At 36.6% G+C, this 25,389-nt stretch overlaps 1 protein-coding gene across 2 annotated transcripts in view; it reads left to right on the top strand.

Annotated features, from left to right (window-relative positions):
* Positions 1 to 25,389, top strand: part of SRBD1 (S1 RNA binding domain 1) — a 231,318-nt gene that overhangs the window by 62,930 nt on the left and 142,999 nt on the right. For both annotated transcript variants that reach the window (XM_040224734.1, XM_040224735.1), the window contains exon 14: positions 2,167 to 2,274. In XM_040224734.1, coding sequence (XP_040080668.1) covers positions 2,167 to 2,274 — 108 coding nt within the window. The remainder of the gene's footprint in view (positions 1 to 2,166; positions 2,275 to 25,389) is intronic.

The raw sequence follows: 25,389 nt of genomic DNA, 5'->3' as shown, positions 1-25,389 counted from the left end.
CATTTAATTCTTCAGTTTGGGCTTTCTCTTTCTCTTCTTCCTCCTCCCCTTTTTTCCTTTTTCTCTCCCTCCCTCTTTCTTTTTCATAGATCTGAGGAATGGATTTGGCAGTAGTTGGAAGCTTCAGAAATCACTTGAAAACATACCACATAATTCAGTCATAGTTCTTTATTATGGCTTAGAATGTTCTCTTATTCAGTTACATTACATTTCAATTACATTTTATGCAAAGATGGGCAGAATAAAGGATAGAAACATTATGGACCTATCAGAAGCAAAAGATATTAGCAAGAGGTGGCAAAAATACACAAAATAACTATACAAAAAAAAATCTTAATGACTCAGATAACCCTGATGGTATGATCACTCACATAGAGCCAGACATCCTGGAGTGTGAAGTCAAGTGGGCCTTAGGAAGGATCACCACGAACAAAGCTAGTGGAGATAATAGAATTCCAGCTGAGCTATTCCAAAGCCTAAAACATGATGCTGTGAAAGTGCTGCACTCAATATGCCAGCAAATTTGGAAAACACAGCAGTGGCCACACTCAGCATTGGTAAAGGTCAGCTTTCATTCCAATCCCAAAGAAAGGCAATGCCAAAGAATGTTCAAAGTACTGAAATGGACTCATCTCACACACTAGCCAAGTAATGCTCAAAATTCTCCAAGCCAGGCTTCAACATTATGTGAACCGAGAACTTCCAGATGTTCAAGCTGGATTTAGAAAAGGCAGAGGAACCAGAGATCAAATTTCCAACATTTGTTGGATCATAGATAAAGCAAGAGAATTCCAGAAATACTATGCCAAAACCTTTGACTGTGTCGATCATAACAAACTGTGGAAAATTCTTAAAGAGATGGGAATACCAGACCACCTGATCTGCCTCCTGAGTAATCTGCATGCAGGTCAAGAAGCAACAGTTTAGAACCAGATATGGACGACAGACTGGTTCCAAATTAGGAAAGGAGTACGTCAACACTGTGTATTGTTACCTTGCTTATTTAATTTGTATGTAGAGTACATCTTGTGAAATCCAGGCTGGATGAAGCACAAGCTGGAATCAAGATTTCTGAGAGAAATATCAATAACCTCAGATATGCAGAGGACACCACCCTTTTGGCAGAAAGTGAAGAGGAACTAAAGAGCTTCTAGATGAAAGTCAAAGAGGAGAGTAAAAAGGCTGACTTAAAATTCAACATTCAAAAAACTGAGATCATAGCATCTGGTCCCATCACTTCATGGGAAATAGATGGGGAAGCAATGGAAACAGAGACTTTATTTTTCTTGGGCTCCGAAATCACTGCAGATGGTAACTGCAGGTGTGAAATTAAAAGACACTTGCTCCTTGGAAGAAAAGCTGTGACCAATCTAGACAGCATATTAAAAAGCAGAGACATTACTTTGCTGACAAAGGTTTGTAGAGTCAAAGCTGTGGTTTTTCCAGTAGTTACGTATGGATGTGAGAGTTGGACCATAAAGAAAGTTGAGAGATGAAGAATTGATGCTTTTGAACTGTGGTGTTGGAGAAGACTCTTGAGGGTCCCTTGGACTGCAAGGAGATCCAACCAGTCAATCCTAAGGGAAATCAGTCCTGAATATTCATTGGAAGTACTGATGCTGAAGTTCCAATATTTTGGCCACCTGATGCAAAGAACTGACTCATTGGAAAAGACGCTGATGCTGGGAAAGATTGAAGGCAGGAGGAGAAGGGGACGACAGAGGGTGAGATGGTTGGATGGCATCACCGACTCCATGGACATGAATTTGAGCAAACTCTGGGAGTTGGTGATGGACAAGGAAGCCTGGTGTGCTGCAGCCTATGGGGTCGCAAAGAGTTGGACACGACTGAGCAACTGAACTGAACTGTTCACTTATTCTTGCCTAAACTTGGTTACTTCTAGGTGGGGAGAAAGCTGACTGTTTTTGAGACTGTGTGACCATAAAACATTTCTCTGTGCCCTCCTATAATACCAAGTGCAGAGGCAGTGTCTTTTATTCTACGTAAGTCTGCACTGCCCTTGTGAGATGGTGGAGAGGTTGCCTGGATGTATGAGACAATATGAACATCATATAATATTGTTTGTGCATTCTGTCCATTTTCTCCTGATTGATTTATAAGCATGCCTTGATCTCATCCCTTTTTTCATTTTGTTTCTTCTTCAAGCTGCAGCACAGTGGTGATTGGAAATGGAACTGCCTGCCGGGAAACAGAAGCTTACTTTGCTGACCTGATAATGAACAACTACTTTGCACCACTGGATGTCGTTTACTGGTAAGGATGTTAGGAATGTTTCTTTCTCTTTTTGGTTTGAGAGGCAAAGGAACTTCTGAAGTTCTATAGTGGTAAATTCTTCTTTCTCTTAAGATGTATATCTTTTTGTCATCATATATCACCTCTTCCCATTCTTAAGAGCTTTGCAGGACAATGTAAAGTGTCTGTCTCTTGGAGAAATTTGAGTTTCAGTATCCTGAAACTGCTTATAGTTGCAGCAACTTAGGGCTTGGATTCATGGGATTTTTCAGGCTGTACATTGTGTGAGGGCTGTAGCTAACTAGTGACTAAGTAGAATGGTGTCCAGGCCGAGCAGCTGTAGACTGTGGATAGCTTAGCCTTCTTCAGAAGTTTTTCTTTTTTTAATTTATGTATTTTTAATTAAAGGATAATTGCTTTACAGTATTATATTATCTTCTGCCATATGTCAACATAGATCAGCCATAAATACTTATGTCCCATCCCTCTTGAACCTCCTTCCTCCCCTTTAGTTTGTCACAGAGCACCAGATTTTAAGCTCCCTATGTCATACAGCAAATTCTCACTGGCTAGCTATTATATTTTATATATGGTAATGTGTGTGTTTCAATTTGATGTCTGTGAATTATTAGTCTTTGGAACTGAGAGCCAAGGTAAGTATTAAAAATTGAGAACTTTTCTGTTGTTCCTCTCTCGTTTGTCTCATCATCACATGCTTTCATCTTGTAAGGCATACGATTTGACTTCTAAATAGCTTTGGATTAGCAGGACCTAGATCTGTAGTAGTTCTGCTCCTGGATCTGTAGTAATTCTGCTTTCATTCACCACTGTTTCCTCACTTTCCTTTTAAACCTCAAATAGCCATCTTTCCCTTTTCCAAAGTACGGTTGAATGCTAAATCCTAGAGTTTAATTCGAGAGAAGATAGTTACAATGGATGATATCTAGGGGAAAACATGTAAGAGCCATCTCCCATTGCTTTTTGAAAAATGTAATTCAGCTAATAAGTATGTGATCAGGATCAACAAAACAAAACCCAGTACAGCAGAAGAATGCTTCTGGATCCATTCTGATAGGCCAAAAGATGGTGGCTTTTATTTAGTGTAGTATTCCTTGGTATGTGGAATTGTATTGTAGTATATTCTTTGTGCCAAGGGACTTCCCTGGTGGCTCAGATGGTAAAGAATCTGCCTGCACTGCAGGAGACCTGGGTTCAATCCCTGGGTTGGGAACATCCCCTGGAGAAGGGAATGGCTACCCACTCCAGTATTCTTACCTGGAGAATTCCATAGACAGAGGAGCCTGGCGGACTACAGTCCATGGGGTCACAAAGAGTTGGACCGACTGAGTGACCATTTCACTTCTTTTTTCACTTTTCTATGCCAGGAATATAATCAAGATGTTAGAAAAGCAAATTCAGGGTAACCAAAGGGGATTAGAAGGGTAGGGTCAATCTGTAGGTGATATGGGATCATGATTCAGGATAGAATCAGGTTGAGTTGTCTGTCTTAGCTTTTTTCCCTCTCCATGTTAGTTAGGTTGGTCTAGGAAGTACTGTGAATCTTCCCTATTCTGGGAACTGCACACATACACTCAGTCCTTTTGAGAACTTAAGACTAGGACCTAACCTAGCTAATTCAGTTTCTTTCTGGCAACTTCTCTGATTTCTGTTTAACTTGTTCACATTAATTTGATATAAATATCTTGCATACATTTACAGTGATTGTAAATAGAACTTTATTAAAGACGTTAAATATTGAAGATTTGTTTGAGTCTATCTGAATTTGCTTAGAGACTCTCCCCTGTCTTGAACTTGCAGCAGTGTGTGGTGGTAGGAGGAGGGTGAGCTTTGGAGCCAGAAGAATCTGGGCCTGTCTTTTGCTGTCACCATGTGCTAGTTATGCGTGTTTGGAAGGCTTACTCCGCCTCTCCGGCCTTCTCTTTCCCTCATCATTAAAGTGGGGAATGCTTTAATACCTGGCCTACTAAAAATGCAATAAATGTATAAATAGACCAGAAAATGGAAAGAAATAGGGAATGCTTTTGCTTTCAGTAGTAACATTTTGAAATTTTCTTTATAATTATTTCCATATTCAATATTAAAACTTTAATATTTCTTTTTGTGTTGTATTAAAAATTGCTTTACTATATTACTTTGTATCTCTGTAAAGGATGTTAATTTTGTTCCCCAACCATAGTACAGAATTCTTTCATTGTTTATAATTAGTTTTTCAATTCATTTTCTTGGATTTCAAGAGAATATATGATCATATCATTTATAAAAGGTATTGAATTTATCAATTCTTTTTCTAGTTGTAAACCTTTTTATTTTCTTCTCTTCTTTAATGGTATCATGCAGTATTTTTGAAAAGCTATTAAATAGTAATGATAGTGGATTTTTTCCCCTCCTTTAGTTTTATTAGAATGCTTCTAGTATTTCCCTTAAGTATGTTACTGCCTTTGTGTATATATATATTAAAATCATTTAAAGGAAATAGTCTTTATGAGGGTTTTAAAAATACAGATTCCTATTGTACTTAAAAAAATCAAAAAAGATAACATTAATGCTTTTTCAGAATTTTGCCATGGTTTTCTCTAAAGAGGTTTTTTTTTCTCTTTTGATCAATATGCTGAATTCTGAAAGTAGTAGATTTCCTACAATTGAACAATCTTTGCAGTTCTAATGTGAACTTTGTCATAGTATATCATTCTTTTAATGTACTTTTGGAATATATTGCTAGTATTTTATTATGTGCTTTTGAAATCCTCAAATGGTGCAAATACATAATCAGAATTTACAGTGTGAGCTTTAGGAAAATCAGCTGTTCAGTTTCACTTTGTTATCATTTTGCCAGTTCAACATACCTTTATGAAGAAACCATGTTTTCTCATCCAGTGCCTTGAAATGACATTGCAAGCTACATTTAAGTTGAAATTTCCAAGCTTTCTCTGGCAGTCATTTTTAATACTCCTGAACAGATAATCTAATGGGCATACCTATAATTCTGTCAGCTACTTATTTATCCTGAAAAACATTTTCCTGACAATCCACCAGCATGTTCCTTCTTATCTATTTCTTCTAACAACTTTTGCCCTGATTTATCTGCCATAGGTTAACATACAGCATGATTTATCTTGTAACTTGTAACCCCATACATTCTGATCCAACTTCTGTCTCAGTCATTTCTCTTGAAATAAACTCTGGCACTTATACCTTCTATGGAGAAAATCATCCAAAGCTTCAATCTCAGTTATCAAAGGAAAAAAAAAATCTGGATTAAGTTATAGATTATAACATGTTGAAACTTAGTTTGTCACACATGTTTAAAGTTGGAAGTATTTGTGAAAAGGAATTACACAGTATTATATGTATCATTTGTTTTAAGTATGTGCTAGAATGATTTGATCAATTCTCTGGCCCATAGTAGATATCACTTTATTTTTTGAATATCTGAGTATTTGTTCCCATTCATTTTAAAATGTCACACTTGATTATTTTCTGTTTTTTTTTTTTCAATTCCTGTTTCTCCTTTTGTAAAAAAAGAAAAGTGTTTCCTTTTATATAGTAATGATGCAATTTATTGAAATATAGAAATCACTAGCTTCTTATGAAACATTTATGTTTTTATGTACTGTATCTGGTTTCTCCTACATTGATACCTTCTTAAATCAGGGTACCATGTTTTATTTGTCTCTGCCTCCTTCACATTGTGTATTTCTATACTTAGAGATGCATCTCAATAAATATTTACTAACTTGAATTGTTGAATATTAATTTTAACACTATATGCTGCTGCTGCTGCTGCTAAGTCACCTCAGTCGTGTCTGACTCTGTGCGACCCCATAGACGGCAGCCCACCAGGCTCCCCTGTCCCTGGGATTCTCCAGGCAAGAACACTGGAGTGGGTTGCCATTGCCTTCTCCAACGCAGGAAAGTGAAAAGTGAAAGTGAAGTCGCTCAGTCTTGTCTGACTCGTAGTGACCCCATGGACTGCAGCCAACCTACCAGGCTCCTCTGTCCATGGGATTTTCCAGGCAAGAGTATTGGAGTGGGATGCCATTGCCTTCTCTGAACACTATATGAGACCCCTTTAAACCTGGGAGCAGAAAATGGAAAACAGAATTTAGTGCTGTTAATTCACACCTTCTCTTAGTGTTCCTATTCTAAAATCTGCAATTTATAAATGACTTTGATCACTGTATATTTGTTATAACCTTTCCCCATCAGGGTCTTTCCCCTACTTCGTATATGCACAAAAATGAAATAATAAAAGTACTCATCTTACAGAGTTATCATGAAGGTTAAATGAGTTTATATATGTAGTATAATGTGCTTAGAACAGCACACCATTATTAATGAGGTCAAATATAATTTTATATATTCATTTCCTATTTCCGTAGTTTTTGTGTATGTGTGAGTGGCTTGTTTGTATCCTTTGTCCATTTTTTTTTTGAAAGTTTTCATTTTGTTCGTAATTGCTCATCTTGTTCAGATTTGTAAATTGTCTTTATATTAATGATTAGTTTGTTACAATTTTTGCAAATCTTGCAAATCACTTCCCCATCTTTGTATTTGTAATTTGAGCTTTATTTCATGTAGAATTTCATATTTTATTTTCTCCAGTTTATTTATCTTTTTCTTTATGGCTTATGAGTTTTGTATCATGCTTGAAACTTTTCTTTCTGTCTTCTGATTTTTGTTTTGAAGTCACAAAACCTCATTATCCTCTCAGTTACTTGTATGGTTGCTTTGAAGCTTTATTCTCTAAGAAACCAAAAATTAATGAGAGAACTTCAATAAGCTTAGATAACAGAAATAGAAAGGAGAAGGCCGTGAAATAACCTCAGGGTAGCTGTGACTATGGAAGGACGCCGGTCTCCCTTCAGGCCTCTGTTTGCCCACTGTGGTTTTGTAAACAGCAGAGCCACCTCATTTCCTCCTTTGCTTCCCCCGCCCCCTCCCTTTCTCTTTACTTTCTCCTTCCCTCTTTCTTCTCCTTTTTCCCTCCCTCCTTACATCTGTCACTTTCCCCTCCCTTAATCTCTTGTTTAATTATATCATATTTTGGCATCTCCTGTCATTTGACAGCTGGATTGTGTCCTATCTTTGATGTATCTTTAGTTTTAAGCCTGTCAGTACGGACATTTGACCACAATTTCAATGTTTATTTGTAGGCATGTTTAGTATGGTGTTTGTAATGAGCTGAGGAGACACTTGTTGTTGTTCAGTTGCTCAGTTGTGTCAGCCTCTTTGCAATCCCATGGACTGTAGCACACCAGGTTTCCCTGTCCTTCACCACTTCCCAGAGTTTGCTTAAACTCACATCCATTGAGTCAGTGATGCCATCCAATCATCTCGTCCTCTGTAGCCCCCTTCTCCTCCTGTCCTCAGTCTTTCCCAGCATCAGGGTCTTTTCCAATGAGAGCTCTTCTGGACATTTCTGTTTTCAAATTTATTATTTACAACTCAGTCAGAAGGGTATATATATGTTGATAAGAAATAAAATATCGAATTTTTTATTGTTCTTTTTGCTATTAGGTAGCATTCTATACTGCTTTCTTTGTTCTATTAATACTTAAAATTTCCTGGGCTTCTTAAATAGGTAGAGTGATATTTTTTGGTTCTTCAAAATCTCAGCCACCACTTTTCAGATATTACCTCTGTCCCGTTTTACCCTCTCTTCTACCTCTGAAATTCTGTTTACATCTACTCAGCCTTCTCACTCTATCCTCCATGCTTTTTAACTTCTCTCTCTTTATTTTCCATATCTTATTTCTCTGGGCTGCATTTTGGTTGCTTTCTTCAGACCTTTTCTCCACTAGCTTTTTCTTTAGCTTTCAGACCCATCCATTGAATTTTCATTCCTCGAAGCTGTAGTTTTTCACTTCTAGAAGTCCTATTTGTTACTTTTTCAGCTTTATTGAGACAGAATTGACATATAATAAACTGCACATATTTAATTTTTTGCAGTTTCCTAGGTTTTGACATATGTGTTCTCCCATGAAACTGTCACCACAATTAAAATAATGAACATACCCATCATCCCCCAAATTTCCTCATATTCCTTTGTAATCTGTCCTGCCTGTCCCTGAACCCTCCCTCCCCCAGGTAACCTCTGATTTGCTTTATGTAGCTATAGATTAGTTTGCACTGTTTAGACTTGTATGTAATTGGAATCATATAGTATATAGTCATACAGTGTAATTATTTTGAGGTTCATCCATGATGTTGTATTTGTCAATAGTTCTTTTTGTTAGAGTATTCTATTGTATGATTAAATCATAATTAGTTTGTTCATTTACTTGTTGATGGACATTTGAATTGTTGCTGGTATTTGGCTATTACAGATAAAACTGTATGAACATTCTTGTTCAAGTCTTTGTGTGGACAAAATGCTTTCATTCATGTTGGGTATGTAAGTAGGAGTAGAATGGCTATGTGGTATGGTAGGTATAACTTAACCTAAGAAACTGCCAAAATGTATTCTGAGGTGCTTTTACTGTTTTGCATGCCCACCAGTAGTGTATCAGAGTTCCAGCTTATCCATATCCTTATCAATCTGCTTGCTTTGGCCAGAGGTCTTTTAAATTTAGCTATCCTAGTGGATGTGTAGTGACATTTCATTGTGGTTTTAATGGACATTCCCCAGCAATTAATGATGTTGAGCATCTTTATTTGCTTATTTGTCATCCATGTATTTTCTTTGTGTAGTATCTGTCCAGATCTTTTTCCCATTAAAAAAAATTGGATTATTTTTCTTCCTATTATTAAGAGTATTTTATATATTTTTTTATTTATTCTGAGTTCAGAGCCTATAAGTACATGTTTTGTAAACATTTTCTTCCAGTCTCCACTCTTTTCGTTTTTTTAACTCGGTCTTTGGAAAAGCAAACGTTTTAAGTTTTGATGATGCTGGATTTATCAACTTGTTTTGTATGGTTCTTGTCTTTTGTCTTATGTAAGTAATGTTTGAAAAAACTAAGGTCACTGTGATTTTCCTGTGTGTTTTGTTTTAGAAATAGCTTTAACTTTTGTTTAGGTCTGTGATTCATTTAAAGTTAATTTTTATATATGGTAAGGAGTTTTTTTTTCTATATGGCTATGGATTATTCCAGTACCTTTTGTTGAGAGATTTTCCTTTCCCCACTGAATTGCTTTGACATCTTTGTTGAAAATCAGCTGCTTCTACATGTGTGGATCTGTTTCTAGAATCTGTCTGTTTCATTAACTTATATGTCTTTACACTAATCTTTGTATCTTTAACACTGCTAGTGCTGATTTGTATAGCTTAATAAGTGATGAAATTAGATGGTGTGGCCCTTCAATTTCATACTTCTTTTTCAAAATTGTTTGGCTATTCTGTGTCCACAGCACTTCTACATAAATTGCAGAATCAGCCTTTCAGTTGTGCTAATGGGCATGCTGGGATTTTGCATGGGAGTTGATTCTGTAATGTAATTTGTAGAGACTTGACATCCATCTGTTTAATTTTTGATTTCAGTTTTTTTTTTTATATCTAGAAACTATTTTCAAATCTGCTTGATCATCCTACAGTTTTTCACTTATTCCTAAATATATTTTTAAACCTGTCTTTTATTTCCTTAATTATACTTAGCATTGTTATTTTGTAGTCTGTGATAATTCTAATATCTAAAATCCTTGCAAGTCTATTTCTGCCGTCTGTTGTTACTGCTGGTTCTGCTTTGTTTCCTTTTTTTGTTCTGTTAGTTTTTATTGAAAACTCCTTATTTTCATGGAACTTTGTGGGAATTCACTGAGGCCTGGATTGATTGTGAGTCTCTTCAAAGAGGATTTGTATTTCCTTCTGTTAGGCTCCTGTAGACACTACCAGTTTGGGATCATTTAAATTAAATTCTCGGCTTGATTTTTTTTTTTTTTTGCTGGCAACCCAGGAGTGTGAATTTCGGCTGCAAACGAAAGAGATGGCTTATGGTTCCATGTTTGCATCAGAGATTTCTCCTGTGACAAGGTCTGAGATAGTTAGGGTACAGGGTATACTTTGACCCATATACTGCAGATTTAACACTTTTTGATATCAGCTTTATATGTGGGAGGGTTGTTGGAGGAATCATTTGTTAATACCATCTAAAACCCAGGTGGACCCTGGGTTTTGTCTTCTCTAATTCTGTGAAGCTCTCTGAGGCCATAAAATTGACCTGGTTCAACAATGCCCTCAGGTAAAAGTAAGCTTCAGAAATCAAGGTTCCTGTGTTCTTCTTCATCTTCCCTTTTTTTTTTTGCTAGAGTATTTTTTTTTTTTTTTGCCAACTCGCTAATGCATTTAAGAAGATGTATTATATCTAGTATTTGTATTTGTTTTCAATAAACTGTTGATGCAGCTAACCAGTTTTCCCTATTACTGGCAACATGGTCACTACTTAATTTTCTGTCCTTAGTCTGCTTTAAATTTAAAATTTGGTGTGAGATTTAGAAGATGATCATTTAAAATCATCTCAATTTATACTTCCTTTTTTTTGACCTTGCCACTTGCAGCAGTGAAATTGCCGAGCCCTAATCACTGGACTGCCAGGGAATTCCCTCAATTTATGCTTTTAGGTTAAGAACTATTTGGTTCTTTTTCCTCTTTCCTCTGGGTATGAATGCTTATGAAATATGTACATGATATTGTTCTCTGTCAGTTTACTACCCTTTTTAAAAAAGTATGCTCGGAAGAATTTTGAAAGTCCAGGAAAATATGAGAAGGAAAATAAAAATAATTTGTAATTCACCACTCAGAGAATGATATCAATATTTTATTATATTTTATTCTGTTAATAGTTATTTTACTTTATTTATTCATTCATTCAACAAATATTTATCATATGTAGATGATTAATTGAATGAGATAGACTCAAAACAGTGCAAGAAGAAAACTTTTAATTTCTCTCTTGCTCCATAATCATGTTTGGAGTTGTTCTTTTCATTCTTGCCTGTAATAATGGAGAGATCTCAGCTTCTTCATTTCCTTTTAGTCATTAGGGTAGTCTCATTTTAGCAATCATAATATCTTCTCTAGTGTAATAATCAAAGCTCCAAACCTGAGATAAATTAAATTCCATGTCACTCTGGGAAATACTGCTGTACTAATGGGTTTTGCAGGAACCATAACTTCCTTCCTTTTCCCTTCTTGTTATTTTTCTCTTCCTCTCTAATTCACTAGCTGAATTTTCTCCAAGTTGAGTTCTCAGAGTTGAGAGTAAGTAAAAGAAGCCTAGTCCTTCTAGACTAGACTCTAGACTCTAGAGGAGAGAGTCCTCTCAGTGGCACCTTTACTGTTGCTGATCCATTGTTCTATGGGGTGTTTTTGAAAAACTTTTGTTTTTGTTTTCTGAGATTTTCACCAATAGGATCCTTGAACTGTGATCCCTGTGACTTGGCAGACATCTCTGGTTATGACTCTCCTTCTCTAGACCCAGGCTTTAGGCAGGCTGTTCTTCTCTGGGATCCTTTGCTACTCAGCCCCCTGGGGCAGAGCAGTTTGCCAGGTGGCACAGTGGTAAAGGATCTGCCTGCTGATGCAGGAGAGACAGGTTCAATCCCTGGGTAGGGAAGATCCCCTGGAGGAGGAAATGGCAATCCACTCCAGTATCCCTGCTGGGAGAAATCCTATGGACAGAGGAGCCTGGCAGGTTATGGTCCATGGGTTCGTAGAGTCAGACATGACTGAGTGCACACACACCTCTTAAACAGGATCTCTTTCAGGCTTACCTCCTACTTCCTCCTGCAGACCTATCTGGCTCATACATCCTTGCTTACTCTGAAAGGGGGATCAGCAGATGAGTGCAGCTCTCCCCCTTTTTATTCTCGTTCGCTCCTATGCTTGTTCTTACATCTATTTTCCTTCTTATATTCACATGTTGGTCTAGTGAAGCCCCATCACTCGACATGGGGCAAGTGGGATCCTTCCACCTGAGGTGCTCTCATGCAGTCAGCAAAGTATGTACCTCCCCAAACTGTATGGCAGGTGCAGTACTGTGTGCTGGGAGTAAGAGCAATGAACCAGACAGACAAGGTACCTGCCTTCTTGAAGCCTTTATTCTAGGGAGGAAAACAGATGAACAGATAAGGGCGCATGTGTGTGCGTGTGTGTGTGTGTGTTTATGTACTATGTCAATTAGTGATAAATTCTATATAGAGAATTAAAAGCAAGGTAAGTGGATAGAGAGGGACAAGAAGTGACATTTTTGGTAGAGATATATATAACACATACTCTTGTCTTTTAGTGATAGGAATTCTATTTGTGTGGTGTGATGTATGAGAAATATTTTAAGGAAACCACCCAGGCTGAAATAAAGCATGATGAATTTATGTCCTTGTTTATCTGTGTTATCCAGACTTGTGTCATTATTGTCATCTTTTCCATGTCATATGGCTCTGTAAGGCCATGTTTTTCAAATTGTAGATTGCAACCCATTAGTGGAAGGTGAAGGCAGTAGTGGGTCCTAGCAGCATTAAAAAAAATTAAATAGGAAACAATAGAAAATAGTCATTTCATATAGTAAAGGCTAAGTATTATTTCATGAATATTTGTTTTAGTGGCATATATGTATTTTGTACTGGGTTCAGTTCTTTTGAAGTCCTTTACCAAATTTCAAAGTTTGGGGGAATTCCCCATGTATAGTCTCCTGTATATGACAGGCAGTGCTCTGACACCAGCTCGATGCCCTGCTGTTCAGTTCTGATACTATCTACCTAGAGATAGCTTAGATTCCATAGGCCAATGACTCAGTCCCACACGACTGTAAACTCCTCCCCATCCCCAGATTGTCACCTGTATTTATGACCGACTAACTAGCTGTAGATTGGAGTTCCCAACCTCTGGAAACCCTCCTCAGGTTTGATTAATTTGCTAGAGTGACTCAAAGAACTCAGGAAAACAGTTTAATTGCCCAACCGGTTTACTATAAAAGGATAGGATACAGGAAAGGCTTCCCTGGTGGCTCAGTGGTAAAGAATCCACCTGCCAGTGCAAGAGATACAGGTTCGATCCTTGGGTTGGAAGATCCCCTGGAGAAGGAAATGGCGGCCCACAGCAGTATTCTTGCCTGGGAAATCCCATGGACAGAGTACTGTGATGGCTTGAGAAAATGTGCTGTGATATTCTAGGGTTTTGTTGTCTTTCACCTACTGGTATTTCTTCCTCCATTTCTTTGACTATTATAAACACTAGACTGTTGTTTATAAGGCTTACTTTCTAGGATGTTTCTGACATTGAGTAAGTTTAAAAATAAAACTGTTGTATATCCAGTATAATTTATGTTCATGTTGTTGAAATGGCCGAATATTTTTTTTTAATATACCTGTATAGAGAGACCATTTCAGTGAGGTATGTTGGAAAAGGAGGCATAAGGAATGAATAATTATGGTGTGTATGTGGTTTTAAAATACTATTAGGTTTCAGATTCAGTTTGACAGTTTTTGATCAAAATAAAATATGGTTTAGCAGTTTGTAATCCATGTGTTTCTCTATCCCCAAGTCCAACTTGAGTATCTGCAGCAATTACCCCAGCTTCCCTCTCTTCCCCTTAACTCTTGCACATCTTTGTTTATTGACTTAGATTAGAACTGGCTTCAAGCCCAGTGATGGTCATTTCATGTCTCCAGGTTTTTGGTTACAAATCTGCTTTTGTTGCCAGATCCAATAAAGAGTCTTGATTGTTTTTGTTAGTTTTATTGTAGGTTCTTGCCAAAGATACAGTGTATTATAACCAAAACAGATGTTCTGTTTAGACAAGTGTATTTGCTATAACAACCAAAAATGTAAATTAAATATGTTCAACATTAATGTAAGAATTGATGAACTTTGGAATGTTGAGTGTTTTTGATAACCTTTACAAATGGAAGGAACAATGCCTTATTTTGAGCAATTGTTTTACATTTTTTCTCTGCCCATATTAGTTTGTGTACATAAAGTCTTATATTCTTATACCCTCCTCTATGCTCGTGTTTTACTGTGATCTTGAAAGCAGAGTGGAGTTCACCAATTTTATATATACATGGTTCAGTTATTTCTTGAAGTGCATGCGTCAAATAAACACTATTTTGTCATCGATACATGGTTGAGTAGAAAAAATATTTTTAAGATTCTCATGCTTATAAATAGGTAGACAAAATAATTACATTGATTTTTCAAAAAATATGTATTTGTTGAAGTTAGCAGCCATATTATAGTGTTGTAATATAGCTCTTTTGGGACTCTAAATAACCTATCTCTGTAATTAGAGCCTGATTTATGCTGAATTCTGTGTTATATTGAACACCAGTGTATTGTGAATATGAAAAGAATATGTTTATATTATGTAATTTTAACTCTTCTTTTTGATCATAGTTCCCAGAATAAATTAGATATGTGAATGCCTTATCAACAAGTTACTAATGGAACAAGTTTTACGTTGGGATTGTCAACTCTGGCTTATTCTGATTCATGTTTTTCTTTTCTTTGGCATTAAACAGCTTGCTGTTGTCCCTCACATTTGACCAGTACTTGAAAAAATATATTCAGTTGATTATTTGGGAACATTATTTTTTTTACTTAGAACTGTTTGGGTTATGCAGAAATACTATGGCTCTGTTTCATGTTTCAGTTGCATTAAAACGGTGAAAAAAGTACTAGAATTCTTTGTCATTGAGATCTTTTCCATTTGGTTATATAGAACTTGAAGATTACGGGACCAGAAATTGCTATTTGTAAACAGTAGTATTTTAATCCACCTTATTTGTGTTTTAAACTTTTTTTTGAGGGGGGCACCTTTTGATTCTAATGTATTTTATATGGCTAAATCTTTGTGTTACGCTCTCCTAACTTATTGAAATACCACTTTCAAGTCCTCCACATCTGTACATTTCTAAGGTTACACCCACCTTAATTCCCATTACTTTTCTGCTTCACAGCACTTGCATTTTGAAGGGACCCTAACATTTGGGTTCACATTATGATAATTAGGTTTCAGGGGCATAGGGGATTAAAGATGTCTCAGGTCTAGTTGCAGAATAAAGTTCAGAAGCACTTGTAAAACTTGCCTGAAAAAAAAAAAAAAGAAAAAAAAAAAAAAAAAACTTGCCTGATTGGTGGGTAGAAGAGCTTTTATTTATTCACTACTCATGCAGCATTAATCCGTATTTCATCAGGTACCTACAGTGCTGTAATTCTAGATGTGACCTAGGGACTTGATTTACTTCAGCTCCGTTTTCTTTATTAATGTGCCATGAAAGAGGTACATGAAAGATAGCCAACATCAAAGTACCTTTTAAAGTAAAATGGTTGATAGGAATTCCCTGGTATTTAACACTGTCTGTCAAATGTTTCAGCTGGTTTGCATCCTTTTACAAGCTATTGCTTGCTGCACTAAAAGAAATTTAAAGCAGTTGTTTCAAGTCTTGATGGGGGTGGAGTGTGTTATGGTGGCAGTTGTGGTGGTGGTTGGGTGGCAATGGTTAGCTAAAGAGAGTAAATGAGAAGTTAAGGAAATATTTTTTTTCAGCCGTGCTCCACCTAAGATGGTTTGTTTTTGTGTTTTCCTTCGGGTTGGGTAGTGTTTAGTCCATCGTGGTGCTTATGATCTGAGTGATAAGGTACTCTCTGGGTTATAAGAAGACTGAAGAAGGTGTCCAAAGAGAATTCATCAGACCTCTGTGAAAGCAAGAATAAAAGGCAATGTCAGTATCTTATTCAGAAGATTGTTTTAACTAGTTTAACTTCACAGCCTGTTTATTCTTTACTGAGTTATCTGAGAAAAGGTTTTAAGCATAGTAATGTGGGAAACTGAGTCTTAAGAACAAAGGAAATAGGACTCAGAAGAGGCTTGCCATAGGTATCATGGAATATTTATTTTCCTGTAAACCAGTGTTTTAGAGTCTATTTATTGTCTCTGTTCTAGGCTGAATATAAGGGGTGGAACTTCCTATAGCTTAGTTTTGAAACTGATTCCTTCCTTGTTTCACAAATATTTGTTGGGTGTTTCTTCTTCTTAAGAAGAAATATTTAAAACCTTTTTGCTTTTTAAATAATTACAAGGATTGTCTGTGGGTCTGTTCCTATCATCTTTACCATGAATTATCTTAATTTTCACCCTGGAGAAGGAAGTAGCAACCGACTCCAGTATTCCTGCCAGGAAAATCCCATGGATACTAGAGCCTGGCAGACTGCAGTCCTTGGGGTTGCAAAAGAGTCAGACATAACTAAGCAACTGAACAACAACATCTTAATCTGAATAGTAAAGAAAAGGAGTTACAGAATGTCTTATAAAATGAAATTTACTTGTTTTCAGATTTATATTTTCAACTTAACTAACATAAACTTGACTTGTGGAAGTCTTTTAAAATCCATTGTAATAAAAACTTTTCTTGTAATTAGTATCTGTTAAAATGTATTTGTTGGACAAGAAAATAGCAACCCACTCCAGTATTCTTGCCTAGAAAATTTCATGTACAGAGGAGCCTGATGGGCTACAGACCATGGGGTTGCAGAAGAGTTGGACATGACTGAGCGCACATGCAAAATGTATTTGTGTAGTATTAGAATGCTTTAAAAATTGCATATTCTGTTGATATTCTTTAATTTTGTTTAATTAATTCTTTAATCCTTTTGTTTGCACTTCCATGCTTAACTAACTTTTTATTCTCCTATGGTGGGAGAATAAATTTCAGTCCAGACCTGGTCTTGGTACTAAAGCATTTTGCCTATAATATAAGAAACAAGCACTACCTTTGATGTATAGGTGTTTGATAATGGCCTTTTCTTTATAAGGAAAGCAGATACTTGAGATAGACAAACAGACATTCTATTTTTGTCAATATAGAACAAGCTACAGAGGTCTCCCGAAAGGAGATAGTTTACTAAGTGTATATTGAAAGTGAGCAGTGTATTTAGTTTGTATGGCATTTGAATCTGTGATTAAGGAATGGGGTGGGGGAAGTTTATCTTGCCCATTTGTTGATATATGAGAAATGCAGAACTTGCTGCCATTCCTGTAAGCCATATATGGCTCACCCCTGGCATTAGGAAGAGTGACTTTGGGGATGGAGAGAAATGGATATTAGGAAATAGGTAGTAGAATGAAAGCTGGAAGATGTATGGCTTTCTATTCATGGCACAACTTTCTTCAACCTCTTATGCATCCCCCCTTCACAGTTAACAGCATCTTTTTCAGCATACAAGCTATGTTCCTTTAATGATTTGACATGATTCATCATAGTCATAGGAAGTTGGAAGCAGTACAGCTGCCTAAAAAAAAGTCATCAGGATCTTTTTTTGCAAGCATTTTAGCTTTCCTGAGGCAGAGTTGTGGAGGCCTTTGGTTGACATAGTAACTAATGCTTTTGACTTTCTTTGGGAGGTTTTGTGCATCCTATCTGATTTATAAACAGTATTGTTAAAAACCACATGATTTGGCCCTACTATTGTTCTTATTATTAAATATTGCTGCACAGTATTCAAACTTATTAGCTCTAAGTTAATGTAAAGCTTGATTGGTAAGAATCAACAGTGAAGGGTTATAAGTGACATTTAGTAGTGACTTAGTGATAAACAGTTTGAACTTGCAAGTCACCAGCTTAGCAGTTGATCAGTATATTTTGGACTGACTCTTATATTTCCTTCATTTACCCAAAATTTTTATTATTCTTCAAAGTATTTTTATTTTTCCTTTCAACACAAGGTTCATGAACCACAGAGGGGACCATAAGAAGTTAGACTATATTCCCAACTCCCAACAGGTTTAAATTCACACAGTTCCATGGTTTAAATCATGATGTTGCCATCATTGTCATTGTCATATTCTACTTGCTATTTTAAATGACACTTAGTAATATATTGTAGATGTCTCTGGCTCAGAATTAAGATGTTGGTGTGGGCAAAATGCAGAAACTTTGAGGAAAGATAAAAATGTGAAGAAGCCTCTACAATGTGTCTTCAGTGTATAATGAGAAATACTTCAGGCCACTAGGATTCAGTGATTTCCTTGTCGTCCAGGACTTATTTTGAATTAAAATTTACTGGTCATAAATGAAGAACCTATTTTCTTTCTTATCTTTATTCCTTTATTAGAGGACCCTTACCTCTTAACCTTTTGGGAGACTCTGTGTCTGATTCTAAATACGAAATGCTACTTTTAGTTAGCTTGGCCTTTAGTGCAAAGACTAATAATTAAAGTTTTTACCAGGAAATTGGTCTTCTTTTCTGTTTTAATAAAATTTTGTTGGGTGCAGAAAGATAGGATGTTAAGAACTTCAGCTCAAATTTTCCAATTTGAGACTTGATATTTTTTTCATTCATGGTTTTTGGTGGGCAGTTATGAGAAGTAGATAGAGAAAGCTAACCTGAGAATCTCTTAGGAATGTCTTGGACTTTTGAAGTATCTTAGGTTTTTCAGGTTTGATTTCTTCATCCTCTTTCATTTTCTTACTGCTGTTTTTCTTTCCTGTCTTCCTTCTGGCTACCTTTCCTTAGTGACAGGTTTTTATTAGATGGAAAAATGTAAACTGAATTTGTTCTGTTGAATTTAATATCTTTTTTTAATTTATTTTTTTATTGAAGGATAATTGCTTTACAGAATTTTGTTGTTTTCTGTCAAACCTCAACATGAATCAGCCGTAGGTATACATATATCTCCTCCCTTTTGAAGCTCCCTCTCATCTCCCTCCCCATCTCACCCCTCTAGGTTGATACAGAGCCCCTGTTTGAGTTTCCTGAGCCATACAGCAAATTCCTGTTGGCTATCTATTTTACATATGATAATGTAAGTTTCCACGTTACTCTTTCCGTACATCCTACCCTCTCCTTCCCTCTCCCCATGTCCATGAGTCTAGTCTCTATGTCTGTTTCTCCATTGCTGCCCTGTAGGTAAATTCTTCAGTACCATTCTTCTAGATTCCGTGTATGTGTGTTAGAATACGATATTTATCTTTCTCTTTGTGACTCACTTCACTCTGTATAATAGGTTCTAGGTTCATCCACCTCATCAGAACTGACTCAAAGGCATTTCTTTTTATGACCGAGTAATATTCCATTGTGTATATGTACCACAACTTCTTTATCCATTCATTTGTTGATGGGCATCTAGGTTGTTTCCATGTTCTAGCCGTTGTAAATAGTGCTGCAATGAGCAATGGGCTACATGTGTCTTTTTCAACCCTGGTTTCCTCAGGGTATATGCCTAGGAGTCAGATTGTGGACCATATTGTGGTTTTAGTCCTAGTTTTTTAAGGAATCTCTATACCATCTTCCATAGTGGTTGTATCAATTTACATTCCCACAAACAGTGCAAGAGCATTCCCTTTTCTCCACACCCTCTCCAGCATTTATTGTTTGTAGACTTTTTTGATGATGGCAATTTTGACTGGTTGGAGAGGGAAATGGCAACCCACTCCAATATTCTTACGTAGAGAATCCTGTGGACAGAGGAGCCTGGTGGGCTGCTGGCCATAGGGCTGCACAGAGTCAGACACGACTGAAGTGACTTAGCATGCATGTCTGCATTGGAGAAGGAAATGGCAGCCCACTCCAGTATCCTTACCTAGAGAATCCTAGGAACAGAGGAGCCTGGTGGGCTGCCATCCATGGGGTCACACAGAGTCAGACACGACTGAAGTGACTTAGCAGCAGCAGCATTCTGACTGGTGTGAGGTGATATTTCATTGTGGTTTTGATTTGCATTTTTCTAATTAATGAGTGATGTTGAGCATCTTTTCATGTGTTTGTTAGCCATCTTTGGAGAAATGTCTTTTTAGGTCTTTTCCCTACTTTTTGATTAGGTTGTTTGTTTTCTTGGTATTGAGTTGTATGAACTGCTTGTAATTATTTTGGAAATTAATCCTTTTTCAGTTGTTTCATTTGCTATTGTTTTTTCCCATTCCGAGGGTTGTCTTTCACCTTGCTTATAGTTTCCTTTGCTGTGCAAAAGCTTTTAAGTTTAATCAGGTCCCACTTCTTTACTTTTGTTTTTATTTCCATTACTCTAGGAGGTGGGTCATAGAGGATCTTGCTTTGATTTATGTCATGGAGTGTTCTGCCTATGTTTTCTTCCAAGAGTTTTATAGTTTCTGGTCTTACATTTAGGTCTTTAATCCATTTTGAGTTTACCTTTGTGTATGGTGTTAGGAAGTGTTCTAATTTCATTCTTTTACATGTAGTTGTCCAGTTTTCCCAGCACCATTTATTGAAGAGGCTGTCTTTGCCCCATTATATATTCTTGCCTCCTTTGTCAAAAATAAGATACCCATAGGTGCATGGGTTTGTTTCTGGGCTTTCTGTCTCGTTCCATTGGTCTATATTTCTGTTTTTGTGCTGGACCATACTGTCTTGATGACTATAGCTTTGTAGTATAATCTGAAGTTGGGAAGATTGATTCCTCCAGTTCCATTCTTCTTTCTTAAGACTGCTTTGGGTATTCGGGTCTTTTGTTTTTCCATATGAATTGTGAAATTTTTTGTTCTAGTTCTGTGAAGAATGCTATAGGTAATTTGATAGGGATTGCATTGAATCTGTAGATTGCGTTTGGTAGTATAGTCATTTTCACAATATTGATTCTTCCTACCCAGGACCATGGAATATCTATCTGTTTCTGTTGTCTTTGATTTCTTTCATCAGTGCCTTATAATTTTCTGTGTACAGTTCTTTTGTCTCCTTAGGTAAGTTTATTCCTAGATATGTAATCCTAGATATTGTTGCAGTGGTGAATGGGACTGATTTCTTAATTTCTCCTTCTGAGAATTTAGTATTTTCAGGGAAAGTTTGTCTCCAAAATCTGGTGTATGCAATAGCATCCCTTTTGTTGTTGTTATAACGTAGAAGTGAAATGTTTCATTTAATATTGATCCAGCTCATCTGTACTCCTCAGTTTCATAGTCTGTTATCTGTCCCACTGCTTTTGAATGTCTCACTTCTACTTTCGACAGTCATCTTTTCTGTGCATCTTTGTACCTCTTATTCTTAGATAACGCCCAACTATTTTCTTCACTCCTTTCATCTTTTCTGTATAGCTTTTCCTTGATAATTTCTCCATCTACTTATGAGGCTCCTTTTGCATCCGAAGGTTTTAAATCTACTTCCTTAGTTTCAAGTTCTCTCCAGAGATCTGGGCTCAAATTTCGGTGGCTGACTGCCAGTCTCCTGAGTTTCCCCTCTGTTTCAACCAAACTGAGCTCCTTGCTTTGGCTCCCAATGCCAGTTTTCCTCATGTGTTTTTGTTGTTGTTGTTGTTGTTGTTCTTTTGTGTGTGTGTGTGTGTTTCTGTTTATTTATTTATTTATTTTTAATTAATTTATTTTTTTTTTTTACTTTACAATTCTGTATTGGTTTTGGCATACATTGACATGAATCCACCACAGGTGTACATGCGTTCCCAAACATGAACCCCCCTCCCACCCCCCTCCCCACAACATCTCTCTGGGTCATCCCCGCGTATCAGCCCCAAGCGTGCCATATCCTGCATCGGACATAGACTGGCAATTCGATTCTTACATGATATTATACATGTTTCAATGCCATTCTCCCAAATCATCTCACCCTCTCCCTCTCCCACTGAGTCCAAAAGTCCGCTATACACATCTGTGTCTTTTTTGCTGTCCTGCATACAGGGTCATCATTGCCATCTTTCTAAATTCCATATATATGTGTTAGTATACTGTATTGGTGTTTTTCTTTCTGGCTTACTTCACTCTGTATAATCGGCTCCAGTTTCATCCATCTCATCAGAACTGATTCAAATGTATTCTTTTTAATGGCTGAGTAATACTCCATTGTGTATATGTACCACAGCTTTCTTATCCATTCATCTGCTGATGGACATCTAGGTTGTTTCCATGTCCTGGCTATTATAAACAGTGCTGCGATGAACATTGGGGTACATGTGTCTCTTTCAATTCTGGTTTCCTCCGTGTGTATGCCCAGCAGTGGGATTGCTGGGTCATAAGGCAGTTCTACTTGCAATTTTTTAAGGAATCTCCACACTGTTGTCCATAGTGGCTGTACTAGTTTGCATTCCCACCAACAGTGTAGGAGGGTTCCCTTCTCTCCACACCCTCTCCAGCATTTATTGCTTGCAGATTTTTGGATCGCAGACATTCTGACTGGTGTGAAGTGGTACCTCACTGTGGTTTTGATTTGCATTTCTCTAATAATGAGTGATGTTGAGCATCTTTTCATGTGTTTGTTAGCCATCTGTATGTCTTCTTTGGAGAAATGTCTATTTAGTTCTTTGGCCCATTTTTTGATTGGGTCGTTTATTTTTCTGGAATTGAGCTGCAGGAGTTGCTTGTATATTTTTGAGATTAGTTATTTGTCAGTTGCTTCATTTGCTATTATTTTCTCCCATTCGGAAGGCTGTCTTTTCATTTTGCTTATATTTTCCTTTGTTGTGCAGAAGCTTTTAATTTTAATTAGGTCCCTTTTGTTTATTTTTGCTTTTATTTCCAGAATTCTGGGAGGTGGATCATAGGGGATCCTGCTGTGGTTTATGTCAGAGAGTGTTTTGCCTATGTTCTCCTCTAGGAGTTTTATAGTTTCTGGTCTTACATTTAGATCTTTAATCCATTTTGAGTTTATCTTTGTGTGCGGTGTTAGAAAGTGATCTAGTTTCATTCTTTTACAAGTGGTTGACCAGTTTTCCCAGCACCACTTGTTAAAGAGATTGTCTTTACTCCATTGTATATTCTTGCCTCCTTTGTCAAAGATAAGGTGTCCATATGTGTGTGGATTTATCTCTGGGCTTTCTATTTTGTTCCATTGATCTATATTTCTGTCTTTGTGCCAATACCATACTGTCTTGATGACTGTGGCTTTGTAGTAGAGCCTGAAGTCAGGCAGGTTGATTCCTCCAGTTCCATTCTTCTTTCTCAAGATTGCTTTGGCTATTCGTGGTTTTTTGTATTTCCATACAAATCTTGAAATTATCTGTTCTAGTTCTGTGAAAAATATCGCCGGTATCTTGATAGGGATTGCATTGAATTTGTAAATTGTTTTGGGTAATATACTCATTTTCACTATATTGATTCTTCCAATCCATGAGCATGGTATATTTCTCCATCTATTAGTGTCCTCTTTGATTTCTTTCATCAGTGCTTTATAGTTTTCTGTATATAGGTCATAGTTTCTTTAGGTAGATATATTCCTAAGTATTTTATTCTTTTTGTTGCAATGGTGAATGGAATTGTTTCCTTAATTTCTTCTTCTACTTTCTCATTATTAGTGTATACGAATGCAAGGGATTTCTGTGTGTTGATTTTATATCCTGCAACTTTACTATATTCATTAATTAGCTCTAGTAATTTTCTGGTAGAGTCTTTAGGGTTTTCTATGTAGAGGGTCATGTCATCTGCAAACAGTGAGAGTTTTACTTCTTCTTTTCCAATTTGGATTCCTTTTATTTCTTTTTCTGCTCTGATTGCTGTGGCTAAAACTTCCAGAACTATGTTGAATAGTAGTGGTGAAAGTGGGCACCCTTGTCTTGTTCCTGACTTTAGGGGAAATGCTTTCAATTTTTCACCATTGAGGATAATGTTTGCTGTGGGTTTGTCATATACAGCTTTTATTATGTTGAGGTATGTTCCTTCTATTCCTGCTTTCTGGAGAGTTTTTATCATAAATGGATGTTGAATTTTGTCAAAGGCCTTCTCTGCATCTATTGAGATAATCATATGGTTTTTATTTTTCAATTTGTTAATGTGGTGAATTACATTGATTGATTTGCAGATATTGAAGAATCCTTGCATCCCTGGGATAAAGCCCACTTGGTCATGGTGTACGATCTTTTTAATGGTTGTTGGATTCTGATTGCTAGAATTTGTTGTTGTTCTTTTGTTAGCTCTTCCTTTGTTGATGGTCTAGCAATTCCTCGGTCACAGAATTGGTAATCTTTAATTTATGTTTCTGCTACATACTCCATTCAGACTGTCAGCAAGTCCTGTCAGTTCTCTCTCTGGTCTGTTTTTTCCTATTTCTTCCTTTCATTGTCTCCTGTTTGCCAGTCTTTTTCCTTTGAGAGTTTAAGCCTGTCATAAACTGGCTTCAAACTACTTTCCCAATGTAAATCTCTTATACTCCCTTTCAACCCAAGACATGATCATTCAAGCATCTGTAATCTGAGTCTGCACAGTTATCTTTTTGTTATGCCATTGATGCCGTTTATTAAGTAAGTGTTACTCAGTCGTGCCTGACTCTTTGCGACCCCATGAACTGTAGCCCACCAGGCTTCTCTGTCCATGGGATTTTCCAGACAAGGATACTGGAGTGGGTTGCCATTTCCTTCTCCAGCCATTCATTAAGGACTCATATAATTTAATATTATAATCCACAGTTGATTCATTATAAAAATTAGTATAGTTATAATTTATATTTTATTAAATATAAGCTAAATATATCAATTTTCAGTATTTTATTTTGCAGGGTAGCCTCATTTAAGTCCTCTGATCTGCTTTGTTTACAATATTTTAGTTCCTGTTTTCAGTAGATTGCACTTAAGTACCCTTTCTCTTCTTACTAAGTGTCCTCAGTTATCAGCAATTCTTATATGATAAGTAAATTGGAATATTTGTTCTTTAAACATGTGTGGTGTAGTTTGATTTTTTTTCCTGCCTCTTTTTTAGTTGAAGAACAGGCTGTGGAGCCAGATTCAAATTATAGCCTCATTTCTTACTGCCACAATGACAAGTTATTTCATCTCTAAAGTGGAGATAATAGTAGTATCTACCATAGGATTTCAGTTAAGATTAAATGGAGTAATACATTTAAAAATACTTAAAATAGTGCTTGATTCATAGTATCCAATCAGTAAATATTAGTTGCTACTATTTTTATTGGGCTGCCCTTGTGGCTCAGTGGTAAAGAACTTGCCTACCAATGCAAGAGACCCAGCCTCGATCCCTGGGTTGGGAAGATCCCCTGGAGGAGGGCATGGCAATCGACTCCAGTATTCTTACCTGGGAAATCCCATGCACAAAGGAGCTTGTCGATCTACAGTCTGTGGTGCTCAAAAGGGTCAGACAATACCTAGCGACTAAAGAGCAATGACATTTTTATTGTAACTACTAAATGTATAAGAAAAATTATTTTTTAATAATAATAAGTTATTATTCATACTCTTTTTCTTTCTATGGAATACACTTTCCTCATCCTCTGTT

Source organism: Oryx dammah, unplaced genomic scaffold, assembly GCF_014754425.2.
Source record: "Oryx dammah isolate SB20612 unplaced genomic scaffold, SCBI_Odam_1.1 HiC_scaffold_25, whole genome shotgun sequence".
NCBI lineage: Eukaryota > Metazoa > Chordata > Mammalia > Artiodactyla > Bovidae > Oryx > Oryx dammah.
Note: the sequence above shows the minus strand (reverse complement) of the source record. Positions and strands in the feature narration are given on the sequence as shown.